The 20,484-nt window shown below is 42.1% G+C and overlaps 1 protein-coding gene across 1 annotated transcript in view; it reads left to right on the forward strand.

Annotated features, from left to right (window-relative positions):
- The window catches only part of HCRTR2 (hypocretin receptor 2), a 1,486,247-nt gene that overhangs the window by 697,339 nt on the left and 768,424 nt on the right, over nt 1–20,484 (forward strand). The window contains exon 3 of the mRNA XM_085609189.1: nt 8,454–8,697. Within this exon, the coding sequence (XP_085465315.1) occupies nt 8,454–8,697 (244 nt within the window). The remainder of the gene's footprint in view (nt 1–8,453; nt 8,698–20,484) is intronic.

Raw genomic sequence — 20,484 nt, forward strand, 5'->3', positions numbered from 1 at the left:
TCGTGTTACTTTACGAATAAAGCTTAACACTATCTACTTATCGTCTGGGCTATCTTCTTTTCCACAGTATACTATAAGATGAAATCAGCAATCTGCATACATCTTTATGATCTCAACCATCAGAAGGATGATATTGCATCAGGGATAGAATACATTTTTGCAAGGTTAGCTACCAAATCTGTATCTGTAGAGCAGTCATTTCTTCCCTCACTCCTACTGACGCTATAAAGTTTTTTTTCCAGTACTTGTGTAGCTACCACAATCAAACCAACAAATGCCTTGGCTGCTCACTGCCGCATTTTCTTCTTCCATATAATATTTGGTCACAAGATGAGCCCTATCTGTATCCCCCACATCCATCTTTCTCTGAGTTTCATTCATGGGTGACCTTGGTTTGCCATCTATTCAGTGTCTTGACATTCATGGTTGCCACGCATCCTTGGATTTGGCTTGCTTTTAAAAAAAGAGAGTCCCAATGCTATGGGCCTTCTGAGTCTCATTGACCTTGACCATCAAAAATACCAAGGTCTGCCTGTACTAAGCAAATATCTACTCCAGATTTTGCACATCTTCCTTAAAGCTCAAGCCACCAAGAAAGAGTTTTTGTTCATTAACAGATGATATCATTTTTGCCCTGTCTGAAGGCTGAGGCAAAGTTTGTTGAGGAAAAAATCTTCAGAGGAAGGAGATTAATTTTATTACAGAACATCTTGAACAAGCTGTGAAGGGACCAGTGCAGCCTACACCCTTCTGGGATTTATTATTTACACTGCAACATAAGCAGCAGTAGGGAAAGTTCATACCCCTGTTTAGTCATAACAGAGCAACCCCTAAAACTAAGGGGACAGGATTTATTGATGAGAACAACAAGCCCCCATGTGCTGATAGAACTACAGAATCTCACTCAAACCTGAACTATTCCAATCTCTTATACCACATATATAGAATTTATATTTCATTAGGCTTGCGAAAAAATCTTTCATAATTCATCTATTAAATATATATGTATTAAACATGTCAAAACAAAACCACAGAAGAATTAAAAACGGACAACATGATCCGACTTAAACATCTTTCCTAACACATCATAGTACAATTATGGACCACTTTCTCATTTATGGTTGTTCAGTGGAGGAAGATTGTGAAATTTGGTTATCAATCTGGGAGGGTGTGGCAGAACCTGATTTAATATGTGTTGTTGAAGCATATGGTGGATACAAAGTAATAAGTGATTGGCACAGTTCTAACACAAAAGGCGAGCACTGGGTATGTGCACACCCGATTGCCTCAATATAGATGGTACTTAGTAATGCAGATAGAAACAGTAATCCACACATGAGCTGTGGAGAATGTCAAGCTAAACATCTGCTCTGCACACAAATTATAAAATGTAATATGTGTTCTTGGTGTGTCAAATATACACACAACAGATTTGCAATTAGAATAACGCTATACTTCAATGAACATTTAATCATTTGCAGCTTAGAAAGATTATTATTCTAACCTCTCTTGAGGATTATGCATTTTAAGCAGCCAGACTGAATAAGTTCCTAATTTTCTTGTGGACACTGGACACCAAAAGTTAGAGCCTTCTAGATAGCGACACAGCATCACATGAGCATTACTGTGACTATATAATGTGCAGGACAAGCCACAAGCGGTGTAACGCATTATAATGGATGAGAGGAGGTCACTGCAATTAACTTGATTGTTCAATGGGATAATAATACATGGCGAAATGCAAAGAAATGGTTCACTCTTGATTTGGAAGGTCAACAACTGCATTAGTTACTTCTGTGGCAATTCAAGTTATTTTCCTTTTGAGACCCGAGCCCCATGGGTAGTAGTCCCCCAAACATTCTGCCTTCACCTCTCCTTTTTGCTGAAATTGTTTTTGATGGCTTTCGGACTCTGAGCACTTTGCCACTGAAAAGCACTGCAAAGTGATTGTTCTCTCTCTGTAAAACATGATAAAATAGGCCTACATCTTATTGACACATTTAATTTACGTATAGATCCCGAGAACATGAACTACGTGTAACAAGGGCCTGTCAAATAAATTCTACTAGTTGGACTGCAGCACTAATTTTGCCACCCTCTAAGGTAGAACTGTAGAGCATGTGTCAGGTTTGCCAATGCAGCCTCGCTCTAATGCAGTTTTTTAAACAGCCATTTTTACGTAGCAAAATGTACCCTTTACCAGGCCGGAACCTTCCTTTGACATACTTATTAGTCATCCCCAAGGTTGGCCCGAACAGCTTAAAGGCCAGGGTGAATGGTATTTAAAAAGAAGGACATATGTGCTTAGGCTTTGCATGTCCTCACAGTGAGAAACTCCTGACCTTGTTTTTACTGTTTCAAGGCTATATCTCCCATAGAATTACACTTTGTTACCTTATTACTCTCAATAAGTGATAACTTCAGTTTGGGAACAGACAGTGAAATGCGTCTTCCACTCATTTCAATTGTAATTTAAAATCATTCCTTTGTGACTATAAAGTCAGATTTTAGGTTACTATTCTGAAAATGCCACTTTTAGAAAGTTGGTATTTTCCTGCCTAAACCAAATGTAGCTTTCTGCCAGTATTCAGTGTTACATAACTGTAATGGATTTCCCGCGGTGTACTGTGTATTACTTCGAGACATGGGGAAAAAAGAGGCCTGGTTATAGAGAGAGTATGTCTTCTTGACAGGATGACTGTGGCGAGTTGTGCCCTGTCCTGAGAAAACGTCAAAGGACCATGCCTGAAGCACACACAAAAAAACGGGCATACGCCTGCCCTTGCTTTTGTCTTCTTAGACAGTTTGCAACCAAACCCTGGGAAAGGAGAAGACTGCCTTTAGTTATATATGTGGCATCTTGAGACTCTCTCATGAGAACACTCCTGGGCCTGTGGAAGATTCAGAAAAAGGACTTAATTGATGTCTGAAGAGGAAAGACTGGACCTGCTTGCCTTGAACCCAGGATCCGAAGCATTGACACCAAGTTTTAAGTTGGCTGACCTCCTGTTTGAGCTACAGCGACACAACAAGATTCCAGAAGCCTCCCTGCAACTTTTCAACTGACCAGCCCCCACCTGGACCTGCATGAGTCCTGCTGTTGGTCTCAGATGAAAGGAGTCCTGATTTTGAAGAGGTGCCCTCCAGGTCCCGGGCCCTTGGTTGGCCTCAGTGTGTATTCCTTCTACTTCAAACCTTCAAACATCTGCTCAGCAGGTGAAAATCTAGAAGTTTGGGGCTATTCGCCACAGTGAGGGCACTCTTTGAGTCTGCAATTAACATCACACCTCCTACCTACAGTTAGTTCCGACTGCAACTGCTACTCACGCAGACATTGACCTCCTTGACGCCCCTGTCAATATGAAGCTCCAGCTGAGTCTCCTCAGACTTGAATTTTGGGATGGCAAACTCTTTACCAGGATCAACCTGCTTATATGGGGGAATCTCCTATATGGTAGGTGTATTTTGACAGAAAATATGTGTGGGATGCCCTGATCTGAGAGGTAATTGCAAATAAGAAAATACAGAAGATCCAACAGCATATCAATAACACTAAGCTCAATTGTCCTCTTAAACACAACCCTCTTGTGTAGCATCCCATAATGGTTATCCTTTAAAGCCCTATCTCTCCAACATACTCAACTCCCTCAAAGCCACCTCCTATGACGATGATGTCTTACCCCCGTCCTTCATCAAAGTCCTCTTCGAAGAAGTTCCCTGACAATTTCTCAACATTGTCAATGCATCCCTCATTTAGGGTATCTTTCAAGAAGCTCTCAAGACAGGCTAGATTATCTAACTCCCAAAGAAACCTACATTAGACACAGATATTCTTGTGAACTACTGGCCGATCACTCGACTACCATTCTTTGAAAGCATGATTAAAGAAGCAATCCATGATCAAATCACCAATGTGCTGGCCGTACACAACTGCACTTCAATGTCTCCTCCAATCCAAACATCTAGTGACTCAAATGCTCCTGTGAACTCTTCCAGATACTGGTGATCATCACCTACCAGAAGTCCAACCCCACCAATTCTTGATGACTTTAAGCCCCAACATTCAACCAGTGACCAGTCACTTTGATTCATCCAGGACAACCTCAACTTCAAGGTACTCATTGTTAGGGAAATAAAAATGACCTGGACCATCTCGATCTACTAAAGTAAGGTAAACCAGCCCTCACAGAATGCAAGATCAGACATGCTGTTCAAGCTCTCATAATCTTGCCTCTGGATGTTGCAAACATCCCTCTGCATGGCCTGGTACAATCCACACTGGCTCCCAGTTTATGGCATCCTAGCAGGATCAAACAATCCTGATCTCATTAGACCTGCACTGGTTCCCCTTATTGACAAGAACTATCTTAAAAAAGGAACAGCGTCATTTGCAAAGCCACCACGATCAGCAAACCTGCCATCTCTGGTGGCCTTCTCTGCACTTGCAGCCAGGACACCATCAGACAGAGACAAAGAAGTATAAAACAAAAAATAAGCAAGTGAACAAGCATTTTTAGTTCATTCACCTAGGATCTATATCAGCATCCCTGTATCCACCCTTTAAAGAACAATGCATTACACTGCAGAAACATTATACTTCTGCCTCCAGAAACCAGCTATCCCTCTATATACTAGTTGACTATGTTCTTGCATTTGACCCTGTATAACACTTTCCTGCATATTGCCTAGGTTTGCGCTATGCAAGGACATACTTTTATGCACAAATCACACATACATACGGGGTTGGGTGGATGATGTGTGTAATTGTAATATGTTGATGAATAGGTGAGTGATGTGTGTGCAGGTGCATAGTACATTTACAAGAGCAACTTTTGCTGTGACATCATGGATGTACAACATTGGTGTCTCGGAATGATATGTGTGGATGCTCTCATAGCCTGTCTTTCTTCATTGACTGAATATTATCCAACCACTGGGATCTACAAACAAATTAGAAGCTCATGCACCATGTGGTCACTCACTAGTCAATAAGACACCTGCAGACTTTTACCTCTCATCTGTAGGCCTCAGAGCGAACCAGGATGTTCCCATAGTTTGAGGTTAATGTTTATATTTAAGTCCAGTATCAATCAGGAATCAGTCTAAGACTTCGGGTGCTTCAGGGGTCTGGCCAACAAAAATACCTTCCCAGCCCATTAGGATATCGTTTTCTAGAGGTCCTAACAAGATACACAGTCCTGGAAGCGCTGCACCTTTTTATGTTTTCCCTATCATTGGTCACCTCAATAGTTAGCTCACTCTAAGGCAAGACTCTGTCAGTTCTCTGTCTTCTCTCTATTCCTTAACTGTACTGTTGGCAATCCTCCATTGTTTTTTGGCTCACTTACCTGGCTGTATAGTGGTAGCTGGGGGGCTAATTGCAGAGCTTTCCCTACTTGATCCTGTAAGCACCATATTGAGTCTGGGCTTTGGAGTTACTCTTAATTTTTATGTATTTGCTTCTGATGTGTGGTATGCTCTCAATATAGAAACTTGAATGTCTAGAAAGTCTTTGCGAAATTTAGAGACGTGCTGAGATGTCTTACCATCACCCCTCTCTCTCTCCCCTGACCCAGCTTTTTCCCAGGGTAGCAATGTCTTCTGGTGTGTTACTTGTCATGCTGGGGCTCGGGGGTGGGGGAGGGGCTGAGACAGACAGGTTATCTCTGCTCCTGAGAAACTACAAGCAATCTCAAATTCTGACAGTCAGATGCTGATGTTGTGCGGCAAGCTGGGGGCTACAATGATCTTACACACTATTTCTGGTGAATACTGGAGCAACCCACCTCTATGATCAAGACATTTGAAGTGCATCTTGAGGGTAGCCAAAGTGCTTTCAACGATGGTTCACGTACGTTTATATGTCCGGTTATACCTTTCTTGAATCAAGATAGTTGAATGTCAGAATGAGGTTTCACGTGAAGAGAGGGGTTATATGTGGTATCACCTGCAACAAAGTCAGGAAATATTTATTTTTACAGTTGGTAGCATGAGAAAGCTAAATGCCTGCAGGCAATGTTACTTACATGGGTGTATTGGGGTGGGGTGAAGTTATGATTGAAAATATTTGTGGAGCCATTCCCAAAGTACACATGTGGCAGTTCGGTATAGCTACAGAGTAGCCACATGTTACCAAAACTTCCTGAAACCTAATGATGTGCGGTATACCACTGCCAAAAATGTAGCTACTGTGTGTGCACCCAGTAAATGCATCGGAAAAGCAAGCCCTGGCATCGAATATAGCTCACACAAGGATGGAGTGTTGGTGGTGACCATTACGAAAATGCCGTACCGAAGATCTGTGGATGCGGAAGAACCATGGGGCATATTAGCAAGGGCTGGCGATATAATTATCGCCTCTTTAGCGTCCGTTTTTGGGCGAAAAGCGGCGATAATTATATTGCAATATCATCAAGGACAAGGACTGTTCTGCTCTATGCAGATGACGCTGTGTTACTTGCCCGTACCCCCCATGGGTTGCAGTTGCTAATCAATGGCTTTGTGAGGTTTATGGAGAGTCTGGATATGTCCCCGAACCTCACAAAATCATACGTGATGGAAATGGGGAACAAGAAAGGGAAATCGTACAATTTCTCTATTGGGTCACACATACTAGGTAAAGTCCCAGCATTTTCCTATTTAGGAATAATATTTGACGGCCGATTAAACTTTAAGCATTTACTCGACAATAAAGCCCTGTCTCTGATTAAATCTACAGGTGCAATTATGAACTATGGCCAAAGACTAGGGTATTGGACCCCGGACGTGATTTTAAAATTGTACAATTCAATCTGCTGTGCCAAGGTTTTGTACGGAAGAGAGGTTTGGGGATTTGTAAAGCCCAACAATCTACAAAGGGAGGAAAATAAATACATGAGGCGCTTGTTGAAGATACCGAGCAGCACCCCTGCTTTTATAGTGCACGAAGAACTGGGGGCCGGGTACATCTCGGATATTATAGCAGTTAAACCCCTAGTATTCTGGTGAAAAATTTGGCTAAGCAAAGAGCTTGGACTGACAAGGATGGTGGTCCAGGACTGTCTCACACTGGACCACGCTATGAAAATCCCTTGGTTAAAATATGTGAGGGATGGTCTTCATAACTTGGGTCGCTCAGCCCTGTTCTCCGATATAGTCACTATAAGCCAGAAAGACAAGACGGACATTAAAACACTGCACATGAAGTTCAGTCAATCACACCAGGAGACTACCGAATTAGAAAAGGAGTCTGTCAGAAATTATATTTTAGTGAAGTCTACCCCGACTATAGCACCCTATCTAATCCTTTTGACCAGTCCTCATGAGAGGTTCTTAATAACTCGCTTAAGACTAAACTTGATAGACCAAATCCTGGGATCTCCAGGGGGTTTTATGAGAAATGTAGAAGAGAGAGGGCCCTGTGGCTGCGACGATCTGTCTCCACAGGACACCTCTCCTTTTCTTTTTATCTGCTCATATTATACTTACCCAAGGAGAAGGTTTTTAAAGACTTTACTCGGGAATACTGGTATTAAGCAGATTTTTGTTGCTTTGCTATTTTTAAAAATGTCCAGAGATGTTTTTACCCTCCATTGTGTTGTAAATTTTTTAAAGATTGCATTTAAATTAAGAACCTCAAGAGGGATTTGTAATAATTAGAACTGAGTGTGTTGTCATATCTGAGTTTTGACAATTTATATGGTGTTTTTAGAGTTTTTTTTATTCTAAAATGTGTATGTAATGCCTTTTAACCTAGGATATGGACTATAACGTTAGCGGAGACATCAATATAGGGAAGACATTTCTATATGTTTAATTCTGTTTTAACATTGTGAATGCTTTTATGATTTATCTCAAATCGAATAAAGAACTATAATAATAATAATATAATGGTTACGCTTTTTTATTTGTTGAAATATTGTATGCGACACATTTTAAAATATTTAGCATTACAACTAGAGATCATCACCTTAAATATAACTGGCACATCAAATAAAGTGTCGCGACTAAAATCGCGATTGCACGACAAATAGAGCGAGAGCGCTTCCCTCTTCTGATTAGTCTTATTTTGACTTCAGTGTCAGAACTGACAGCCTAAAGACCCTCTTTAGAATGCATGATTCTGTTCAGGAAGCTGCAGATGCTCTGATGTGTTTATATGTGTAGGTATGCCACGTAGGTGGCAGTGGTGATGGTAATTGCTATCTTCACACTGCCTTTGTTTAAAGCAATCTTCAGCAAGTTAATGCTATTCTATTTCAGGGCAGAATCAACAATCCGGGCTAACCTATTGTAATATTTAGCTGAGCAGGTGACATCTCTTCATTCAGTATTTAGAAACCGAAATCCCTAGAGATGGGGGATTTCATCCATGTAATGGTATCTCCGTTAACGTTTGCGATTGTGAACAATAACATAAAACGTGTTTAAAGTGGATAACTAAATGGCTTACAAATGCTTTTCATTTTTCGCAGACTGTCTCCGTATCTGTGTCAGTGCTGACTCTCAGTTGCATTGCTCTGGATCGATGGTATGCAATATGCCACCCTCTGATGTTCAAAAGCACAGCCAAGCGAGCAAGGAACAGTATTGTCATTATCTGGATCGTGTCCTGTGTCATAATGATTCCTCAAGCCATAGTAATGGAGTGCAGTAGCATGTTCCCAGAGCTAGCCAATAAAACCACCCTGTTTACAGTGTGTGATGAACATTGGGCAGGTAAGTTTGACACACTCGTTGCCTCTCTTTTATCAAATATCTGCTACAATTGTGAGTTTAGTTTGTTTTCCAAATATGTTGTCGTACTGCATTATTTGAGAGACAAGGCAATAAATGAAACACATTTTGTTTCCTATTTGATGGAAATATTTGAGATTAAAGTTAGTGCAACATCCAAGATAATTTAGACCAAACTTGGGCTGATTGGTCCAGTTTTCATTGGAACTCTAGGTGAGGTCTTCGATATTATCCCTATAAGAATCAATCTCCCATAATAAACCATTTTAAATTGACTTTGTTAGAAACGGGGTCTCTAGTTGGCAGAAGTATGTACCCTAGCCCAAGTAGGGACCACAGGTTCCGTCAGGGTGGATCTCAAAATACCCTAGACCACCCTCCTGGTAGCTTGGCGCAGAGCAGGTAGGCTTAGCTCAAGAGGCAAAGTGTGAAGTATTTGTGTAACACCCACCCACCATAACACAGTGAAACACCACAAACAGACACAACACCAGCTGTTTATAAAAATATAAAATATTTATCTATATTTTAGGCAAGGTCAGATCAGTAAAAATTCCACAAATATATCATGAGTCTCCTAAAGGCAATGTTTGCTGAAAGTGTCTGTGATGGGGGATAGAAAAATACACTTGTAGACCCAGCAGAAAGCAGTCCTAGTTCCAGGCGTATAGAAAGTCACTTGCATAGGTAAATGAGTCTGTTAGGCAGACTGTGGGGTTCCCAGTTCAGGGTTTATACTACGGGAAGAAAATGTGCGCAGGGACTGTATGCCTCCTAGTCCCCAGATAATGATCTCTCATGCGGGATTCCCCCCTCGGTTAGCGATGAGCTCCGATGAGCAGCAAGTGGAGACAGGAATGGGGCTCTGAACTCTTACAAGGCCGGCTCGGTTTTGGCCAGTCCAAGTGCGCTTTTGAAATACTTTCAGGCCCCTGAAGTCAAGTATTGGTGCCCCGGTACCGCAATGCCTTATTCTGCAAATGTGGCCGTGAAAGAAAGTCAGGCTCTTCTGGGCACACCTCCGCTCCCCGGATGCGGCAGGCCTTTGTGTGGATGCCTAGCGGGAGGCCGTGAGCACTTTCCTGCAGTCCCCGCACCTTCGCCCCAAACGGTACCAACACTTGCTCCTTGGGCCGTTACCTGTGGGGGTGGGGGCGCAGTCTCTTCCTCTCTCCTTTTCGTTGCTGTTCTCCATTGATCTCAGGGGACAGGGTCAGACGGCCTCGCGCTCCCGGGACTTCCCCACGCCTTCTCCGATCGGCGAGCCCCCTTTTGCTAGGCAACGTCCTGTGCTGGTTCCAATCCCAGCACTGCGCTGCCTCTGAGGTCGCGGGGATATCCTCGCACTTCTCACGTGGTCCCGGGCCTGCGGCGGTGCAAGGGGAGAACAGGGTCTGGTTGGTGATGCGGTTGGGTGGCTGGGCCGGCAGCGGTGATCTTGAGAACGCAGCGCATTTCTCACAATCCGCAGCCCGTTCAGGGACCTGGGCAGCAGCGGTGATTTCTGGGCAAACAGTGCTTTCTTCAGCAGCGCTTAGGTCACGGGCACACAGCACCTGCAGGATCCCGAGCAGGCGAAATTGGCAGACACTGCATGATGTGTGAAGCTTGGGCCAGCGGTGGTGAGCTTGGCACGCACAGCGCTTCACTTCTCTCTCAGTGCTTCATCTCCACAGCACTTTACAGTGCCTTAGGGACCCAAGGCGGCGGCGGTGCTTTCCAGGATTATAGCGCTGCAGGGGCAATTTATAGAAACAGATCGTTGTTGTCCTTTTTGTTACTTTTTGCAGCAAGGCAGTCCCACAACGCTGCAGAGACGGTCCTTAGTGTCTTTGCTGTCCTGGTGTTCCCAGTGACCAGGGGATCAGCCCTTCCTCTTGTGGAGATACTCTGGAGATGTTCTGTAGATCCTCTCTTAGCAGAGCAAGATCAGCAGGCAGTAGGGCAGCGCAACAAGCTGGGGCAGCAGTTCCCTGGAGGAGTCAGTCTCAGCAAGGGTGGCAATCCTCCTGGCGCAGCAGTCTTCACTCCAGCAGAGTTTCCTTGTGGTCCAGCAGTTTAACAAAGATGTGTGGCCAGGACCCTCCCTTTTATACCCTACAGTCTAGTTACTAGAAGGGGGCAGAAGTCTCCAGAAGGGTCTAGGGGGTAGGGGTTTCTGGAAGAGTCCAGGGAGTTCCTGGAGGTTCCCTGCCTTCCCTGACCTGGCTGTCACAGTGAAAAAAGGCAGGACCGTTAAGGCTACAGTGGACAGTCAGTCACAGCCCATTCAAGTGGAGAAGGTGTGAATCACCACTCCCTCCTCACAGCCCAGGCAGGCTATCTGTATGCAGATGGGAGGGGCGAGTCTGCAGTGCCCAGACTAAGTGTAGGCAGAGAAATATCTACTTTCTAAAAGGGAGAATTCTAGGGTAGTAGTGCCCAAACCCCATATATCATTGGGAAGGGTTCCCCGCCCCGATTCTAACGAGACCAGACATGACAGACTTACTAGGTACCAGCCAGAAATTATCCCAGAAGGGGGGTTCCCAATGGTAACCTATGGAGGGTTAAGCCTCACTGCAGCAGCAGGGGCCTGTGGCAGATATGCCAGTGTCACAATGTTTAAGGGAAGAGCACCTGCACCTCAGCACTATTTAGCAGTGGTAAGGTGCCCAGAGGCCTAATTCCAATAAAAAGGTATGGTAAAAATGGGAGGCAAAAGGGCAAAAATATAAGGGGTGACCATCCTAAGGCTGACAGGTCCAACAGACTTGATACAATCTAAGCTTTGTTTAAGGCTCTCACAAAGGTGCTGAATAAGAGTAGTGCACACTTGTTTTCCACATGTAACCACAGCAGAAGCCAATCTTTGTGATTGAGTATGTATTTTATTTAACTTCATTGCTGTATTTGGATGTCTTGGTTCTTGCTGATAAAGGATGTGCAGTGGAGGAATAGTCACTCTTAGAACTTAGGTAACTTGTAAGGAATTCTGTTCCCATTTTAAGGAACCCCTTTGCTATTCTGGTACAATCTGAAATTTTGGGGATGGAGTTTGTGTAAATGTGCAGTAAATTGTGCATGGAACATATTCACAAAATAATTTTTCGTTGGATCAGTGGTTTACATTTGGCAGAACTCTTGCTACATGTTGCATAACATAATGTGGTGTGAAAAAGTTTCTGGAGTGACATTGTCTGCAATAATTACAGGCAAACAGTACTGCTTTTTAATGCACCTTAGGAGACTTGCCTTAGTCTCAATCTAACTCTTAGCATCGTATTGATTTATAAAAAGGCCCCACTTTAAGGAGTCCAGCAAATTACAGAACAACTGTTGCAAATTCACAATAAAACACTCATTATAGTTTCAGAGGGACCATTTATCAGATCAACATAACTAACCGTGGGCCATTACACTGAAAACACGGAATTCATGCAATAATTCTACCACATAGCACCCACAACCCTTTGATAAAAAACATTACCTTCACATGCTAAAAAGCATATAACCAATTCGCAAAAGTGAGCTTTGAAAAATATTAGGCAATGAGTGGTGATGATTTCGGGGTCCCCTCTAACCTAGGGGGAGGACCAAGCAGATGCATTGAATACAAAGAGCATATCATGTTCAGCGATTGTGGTGGTCCCATCTAAGGGTGGGCGGAATTTGCGAAAGTGCCTTTCGCAAAATATCGCGAAACGGCAAAAAATCTCCGTGAGCGCGGAGATTTTTGTATGCTGATTAATGCGTTACTGAATTTGACCTTCAACTCAGGCACCTGCTTTATTTATATCTGTAAGACTTACAGCTATAAATGAAGCAGATGCCCGGGTTGAAGGTCAAATAGTTAGGTGCTTCCTGTTAGGGTTTAATTTTTGTGACAGGAGCATCGTGCCAGAGTGAATCCTGCCCTGCATATTTATCCAAGAAGATGCCACCGTTTTGTGCAATACTCAACTGGAGTACTTTCTACTGGCTAATCAGTAAGTTCTACCTCGTTGGGTAAATGCATAGTGCTTTTCCTACACTACAGCTGTATAAAGGGCCAGAAGGGTTGTCTCCAGCGACCATGTGTGTCTGTAACTTTGCCACCGTGCCGATGGGAGCCGGGGTCCCTCGAGTGAGCTGTCCATCATAGTGGGGAAAGGGCGGGAAGATGTTGCACACCGCCAGTGTGTGGTGCGGGGCTTCTATGCAGTTCACATGCCTCTTGTTTATGAAGGGTCAGAGACCGACCAGAGCAGCAGATGAGGAGACAGAACCTCCTGGTGTCAGGAACTACACAGGATTGCGCTCGAGAAACCCATGGATGCACAGATCTCCATCAATGATTACAGCAAATTGCTGATGGTAGATACGGGGAGAAAGAAGCACACTTGCCTAGCCTCGACGGTGCTCACAAATGTTTTGTGCTGATTAATGCGTTACTGAAAGTGACCTTCAACTCGGGCACCTGCTTTATTTATATCTGTAAGACTTACAGATATATTATAAATAAAGCAGGTGCCCGAGTTGAAGGTCAAATAGTGTGCTTCCTGTTGGGGTTTAATTTTTGTGACAGGAGCATCGTGCCAGAATGAATCCTGCCCTGCATATTTATTCAAGAAGATGCCACCATTTTGTGCAATACCTCTACTCAACTGCGGGGTGGGCGACAATTTCCATTCCCTTGCGGATCGTCGAATTTTCGCAATTTCCGCAAGCGGAACGGAAATTGTCGCCCACCCTTAGTCCCATCCACCTAGGACCACCCCAAGCAAAGTTATGGGCAAAAATACAAAGCAAACCAAAGGCCCAGCAAAGCAATATGGGCCGAGATTCTAGAGTGCAGTGAATATTATAGTATTAGCACTCAGCTGAGCCAGGAGAGCCTGCCACTTGAGAAAAGTTTTGATATTGGATACTATAATATTCACTGCACTCTAGAATCTCGTCCCATAATGCTTTGCAGGGTCTTAGGTTGGGATTGTACTTTTGCCCATAACTGTGCTTGGGGTGGTCCTAGGAGGATGGGACCACCACTGAATCATTCAGCATTGTGTGCTCTTTGTGTTCAAGGCATCTGCTTGGTTCTCTCCCTAGGTTAGGGAGGACCCCAAAATCATCACCTCTCTCACTGCTGACTCTATTTTCATTTTCACTTTTGTGAGATGACTATATGTATTTTTGTGTGTAAAGATAGAGTTACTTGTTGCTTTATCAAAGGTATGTGTGGTTTCTTTTTTATTAATTGAGATGAGATGGAATGGAGTTGCGGAGCGAGTTCACGGAGATTTTGTTCAATTCCACCTAGTCGTACTTTGCCAACTACACCCACCCTTAAACATAACCCAGCTATGGAACAAGCCTCAAACACACCTAGAAGATTGCAACAGTAAATCACATGTAGCCCGAAGATGTAATATCCACAGAAACGATTCAGATGCACACATTCATAATCACAGGCAGATGCAGAGCAGAGGGCCAGCATTAGGCCTAAGAACGTGATACTAGAATAGTGGGTCAGTTCCATTCATAAGATAAGGCCCAAACAATGCCCAATAGTAAGTGTCACCCTAGATAACCCACACGACAGACCTGACTACCTGGACCACCTCAGAATGTGAACCTCCAGTTGATATTTATGGTCCATTCCATCAGGGTGGAATCATGCATCCAAACACACAATGTATGGCCCACTGTGCCAGTATATCTTGTCCAAAGGGGGACAGGATTCTCTTTGTTGCACTCATTGTACACTATAAAGCATACCATGAACCTAATGCAAGTTGAATTCCAACCTACAACTTCAATAGATGTGGCTGCTATTTCCTGCCGTTATTGTTTAAATAAACTTAAAAATGTTCCTGATTGCTTAGCCTTACTGTTCTCCTTTTTGAAAGTCAGAACCTGCTTGAACATAAAAAACTTTAAAAAACTAATGTGCCAAGGGTATTATCACAATAGAAAAGCTTTTTTAAAAATATTGGGAAATGCTGCATTTTCAGCATAGTGATGTAGTTACAGTTATTTGCCAAGCAATAGTATTATCTTATTTGCAATTTTGCATGTTAGTAATAGCGACTATTACATTGCTTTATAATGGTTGTGATGACACAGCTACAAATGTTTTTTTCCAAGCTCTAGAACACATACAATTTTAAATATGTACTTCAAAGACGTGTAGTGTCTCTGCCTAAATGGAATAAGTCCCCTATCGGTCCCCACTATCTGTTCTAGGAATTGGGCTCGGGCTAACCTCACAGCCTTCTGTGAGGACTTAAGAAACTCTCCTCCTGATCCAAAGGAAGATATAGAAGTCTATGCACAGGACATTACGAGCTGGCTGATAATGGCCAGTCATGATCATGCACCCCTCCTTAGAACTAGAGCACCTAGGTGCCATGAGGCCAATAAATGGTTCTTGGACGACCTGAAAATTGCCAATCTGAACCTCCGGCAAGCAGAAAGGAAATGGCGGTTGAGATACGTGCCAGACCTGAAAATAGAGTACACTCAACAACTTAGAAATGACAAAAATCTTTTGCGGCAAACTAAAGTAAGCTTTTTTACAAGCAGAATCATGAATGCCTCTAATCAATCTAAGAGATTTTTCAGATTGTCTCTGATCTTGCTAACCAAGACCGAGTTACTCTGCCAGTTGTACCCACTCCAGATCTGTGTAATTCTCTGAATGCCTTTTTTGTAAACAAGATTAAGGCCATTATGAATAGTATTTCTCCCTGTCCACCATTTATTCATCTATCCGCGGACGGGGTGAATAGTCAAACGCTTACCTGCTTCACCAACTTAACGCAAGAGGACCTAGCACTCCTATTGACAAAGGCAAAGTCTGGTTCACCAACTGACATCTGCCCCCAAAGGTCTTTAAAGCAGTATGTACTCGGTTGCCTGACTGTATACTTGTCATTTCTTAATCAATCTGTCAATTTGGGTGTGGGCCCTAGGTCCTTTAAAAAAGCGATTATTGCTCCAATCAAAAAGAAAGTTGGTGCTGATCCCAGGGATATGAAATGTTTCCAGCCTATCTCGCTTCTACCCTATTTTTCTGAACTACTCGAAGCCCATATAGCCCGTCATCTATGTCTATTCAGTGAAGAGTCAGGCTTCTTGGATCCTGCACAAGCAGGATTTCGGCCAGTACACTCTACAGAAGCAGTGATCATGTCTGTCGTTGATGACATTCATAAAGAGGTAGATAATGGCAACACCCAAGTCTTGGTGTTATTGGATCAGTCTATGGCCTTTGATACGGTCGACCATATCATCCAGGCTGAACGTATTAGGGCCACAGGCTTCCAAGACTCAGCACTGAACTGGCTTCTCTTCTTCTTGAGGGACAGAATTCAAGCAGTAAGGTTTCCACCTTACTCGCCTACAGAGGTGCGACTGAATTGTGGGGTTCCTCAGGGCTCTTCGCTGTCTCCCCATCTTTTTAACGTCTATATTCGCCCCCTGATTAATGCCCTCAAAAATAAAGAAATCAACATTTTCAATTATGCAGACGACATGCAGATATTATTTACTAATAATGACAGCCCTTCATCTCGCCACTTGTTTCAGAATACTATGCTGTTCATCTGAGATTGGATGAACAGTCATCATCTGAAGTTGAACCCGGAGAAGACGGAGATAATTCTCACAAAAAGTAAGGTAAACTATTTGTCCCCATCGTTCTGGCCTAGCGAGATGGGCTCTCGCCTCACACCCAAAAAGCTGTAAAAAGCTTGGGTATCATAATAGATGCAGAACTTTCTTTTAAGCAGCAGGTAGGTGCAGTGACTTCAACTTGCTTCTGCCAGCTATGATGCATAAAAAAGATACAAAAATTCCTTACAAAGGAGGCTTTGATCCAAGTAGTCATATCTCTAGTTATGTCTAGATTAGATTATGCTAACTCAATTCACTTGGGCCTTCCTAAAATACTCCTGCGCATGCTCCAGCTAATTTAAAACCGGGCTGCTTGGCTGTTATACACTTTGCCCAAACATTTCCACATCTCTCAGGCAACAATGGACCTTCATTGGCTGCCAGTTTTCCAGAGATTCATGTTTAAAGCGTGCTGCATGGTTTTTAAGTCCCTCTACCCGAATTACCCTGCTTTTGTGAAGTCTATGATCACAAAATACCCCCAACCAGAGCTTTATGATCCAGCAAATTGCACCTCTTGACAACTCCGCCTTGGAGTGGAGGGTGTCGGTTTGCCGGTATCGCCCCTCATGTATGAAATAGCCTGCCTTTTGACCTAAGGTCCTCCTTGGATCTTACTACATTTAGGAAACTCCTGAAAACACTGCTCTTTAAACAGGCTTATCACTAAGGAGTTTGAAGTTGACTCCCTACCTAGCACCAAGAGACCGTCTGGTGGATGTACGCTTTATAAATGGACAGTAATATAACCTAACATAAAATTAACATTAAGAGAAACAGTGCCTTTTTAGAAAATGCAATGTAAGGATGCTGAGCCATTGTTTCTGGGCCCACAACTTTGTATCTCTTCTCTTACTATCTTGGTCCTCTGAGTTAGTATTCCACATCCTATCAACTCACAGCATATCGATTTGGCTACACAATGAGGAACAGGAATCAGTGGTAAAGTTTAGGAATGTTTATTACACATTGGTATTGCTGTAAAGATGCAGAATTACAACCTGTAAGCCTAGCTTCCTGAAGAAATTAAGGTGGACCGGAATTAAACAGACATGCAACTCTGCAGTCGCAATGCAGAACAATAACATTAAAATCTGATGCTTAGAAAAAAATCTCAATTGAGCTTTTCTTTACAGTAGTAATCTAAGCCTAATTATTGTTCCACGAGGGGACAGGATTCCCAATTTCATAATCATTTCCCATCTCTACTCCTCCCAGAAAACCCCATACCTTGAGATTGATTCTCAACATTGACCGGATGTTGGATTTGTCTCTCACTAATTAAGGTGAGCATCGTCAAACCATTTAGGGTGCACACTCTGATACACATCATGAATTATAGTCATTTGGAGGGTACTAACACCCCCTTTTACCGACTCCTCTTTGCAGAGATTCTTTTCCCATACTTGTTTCCAACCCCATAGTGGATCCTTTTTCTAATTTCTCTGATTCGTCCTTAGGTAAGCCTTTAGCATGTATTCCCTCCCCTGACGGACCCTCAATTTCTTATAACCTTAGTGGCACAACCACACTGATGTGTGTTGTTGTTGATTAACTCTCACTATCTCAACCAACCTCTCTGCATCGCTAAATCCGTTTTCAAATTACCTTGTGTGAAAGGCACATTATTATCTTTGCATGGCGGTCCACGGGAAATTCACACAACCTGTACCTCTTTTGACACCATTGGGTGGTTCACTTATCCATGTTCTACTTCGGAACACACCCTGATCTTCTATACTCAATTATAAGCTGTCCTATTTCACATCTCATGTACTGAAGAAGACACACCGAGACATACAAACCGTGCTTACATCTGCGTCGAAACGTCGACGTGCCTGAAACAATCCTCACCCTAATTTTTTAGCTCTATGCCAAAAAAAAAAATCAAACTCCTAGTGGTTCAGAGATTCATACAATTAGGGTTAGATGTCATTTCAAAATGATGGTTTTTAAAACACTGTATAACTGTATAAAACATCTTCACAATCATCACTTCCCTTGCACTTTGTCACTTCAGCACCTGCGCCGATCATTCATGTATATTGTCTGCGACAGCCTTGCATTTTTTCCACATACTAGAAAAAGTAAAAAAGTGCAAAAAGAAAAAAAGTTATTTCTTCTCCTAACAACAAAAAATGTTTTTTTCCTTTTGAATATTACCCTTGATTTTGCCATGACTTTGGTGTGTTCCTTGTTTTCTTTTAATTAATTATGAATGAGACCAAAATGTTTGCATAAGTCATTCTGCACACATACTTAAATAGGTTTTTATTGAATAAACAAGAAAGCAATTCTGTTCCGGACAGAACCACTTCCCCTCTATAAGCCACACTTCGAACAAAAGACAAAAGGAACATAGAAGTTTTGACTTCTCAAAGTCCATTCAAGAGGCAGTCAGGAATCATGAAAGGTTCAGAAAACAGTCAAAGTAAGATTCTGCAGAGTGTCTGCAGAAAAGGGTTCAACAAACAAGTCTGCACCAAACTCCTCACAGAAAGTCCAAAGCGATCCCTGCTCTGAAGTGGTATGCTTCCACAGCCAAGATGAGTGGAATATCATAATCCAAGTGTTCATAGGTGACACCCCTTTTGTCAGATCATCAACAAATGTACATTGTATCTGTTTCATTCTCCATTTTGCAAACTACAACATCCAGGCAAAATCCCACTCTAGACATAGAAATGACAATGCCTTCTCACACTCATGCCCATAAACAATAGTCTTTCATTAGCCAGTATATTTCCAATGTGCATGTCCTTAAGGTCTGCTTCTCAAGCCATGTATTTTTCTCTATTACAGAAATGTATCTACTTCAAACAAAAAATGTGTGAAAATAAATGCATCAATTGTTGAGTTAGCAGAATGGGAACACAGTAATTTGTGAAATGCAGCATGTAGAAATATAGGCCTTTAGAGTAAAGCTAATTTAAACATTCAATTCAATGTCACACAGTTAACATACATGGGCACAAATTAACACAATCAAACATACATTTTAATGCATATTACATAAATCAAACTGTAAACAATTCAAATTAGCCAAAGGTAAGTATGACAGAAAACTATGTTTGAAAGTACGTACATATAACATTAATGCATACATTACATTTGTATTTTCGTTTACCCCGCAATATTCTTTGACACTTGTAAAGATGGGTGTTAACAAACAAATTGATCACTAAAGGTTACACAGACAATGCAGTAGACATTTAAGAAAGTCAAGTTTCTTTATCAGTGAAAGTATCTTAGTTTTAAATGAGGATTATTTCTACAGCTTTCAAACTTCATTAAAACATCTTAATCAGCATGGTTAAACATATTCTCAAATTCTCTAATAAATGCAGACTACTTATAATGTCAAGTATAACTTTTCTCATGAATCATTAAATTAAGTAAGAAATGTATACAAAGTGTACATTCATGTCACATCTCTGTGAACATTTTCTATCATGTTTTGTGATGTGTAAAGAGTGGACAGCTTTGTGTTGCATCCATCACCCCTCTGGTGGCGAATCAAGCCATCACATCAATATCTTCTCAAATAGTCAGATAACAATGTGGTTGTCTTCACTATTTTCCTTCTGGAATCCTCCTGAACTTGCATGTCATCCTAGTATTTACTCTGTCTGTCCTCTAGTTCCGGATCTTCTTTCTTTCTCTTCACTCCCTTTTTTTCTTGTGTATGTTTGTATGCTTTAATACTCATGAACAAGAGTAATCCACAAATAACAATTATCAATAAGGGTCTAAAGATGCTTCAAATTATTCCACTCTTTAGGTTGCCAAACCATCTGCCTATAGCAGAAAATCCATTCCCGATTGCTTCCCAATTACCTACTGCTATCCACCCCTTCAAAGCTTTCTTCTGGTTAGTAATGTTTCTACTGGAATGTGGGCAGTCACCCCGCAGCCCCCACCGCTCTCTGCGGGGTGATGAGTGAATGAATGAATGAATAAAATACTTTATTGTATTAATCATTTGATTACAATAAAACTGAAAAAGAATTACAAAAATAAAATAAAATAAAGTGCAAGCATATAAAATAAAATGTTTTCAGTGATTAAAATACCCTATAAAAAGAGCGTACATGTTTCATAATACCGTATTCATATATTACCTACTGGCGGTCG

Source organism: Triturus cristatus, chromosome 6 (assembly GCF_964204655.1).
Source record: "Triturus cristatus chromosome 6, aTriCri1.1, whole genome shotgun sequence".
In the NCBI taxonomy this organism is placed as follows: domain Eukaryota; kingdom Metazoa; phylum Chordata; class Amphibia; order Caudata; family Salamandridae; genus Triturus; species Triturus cristatus.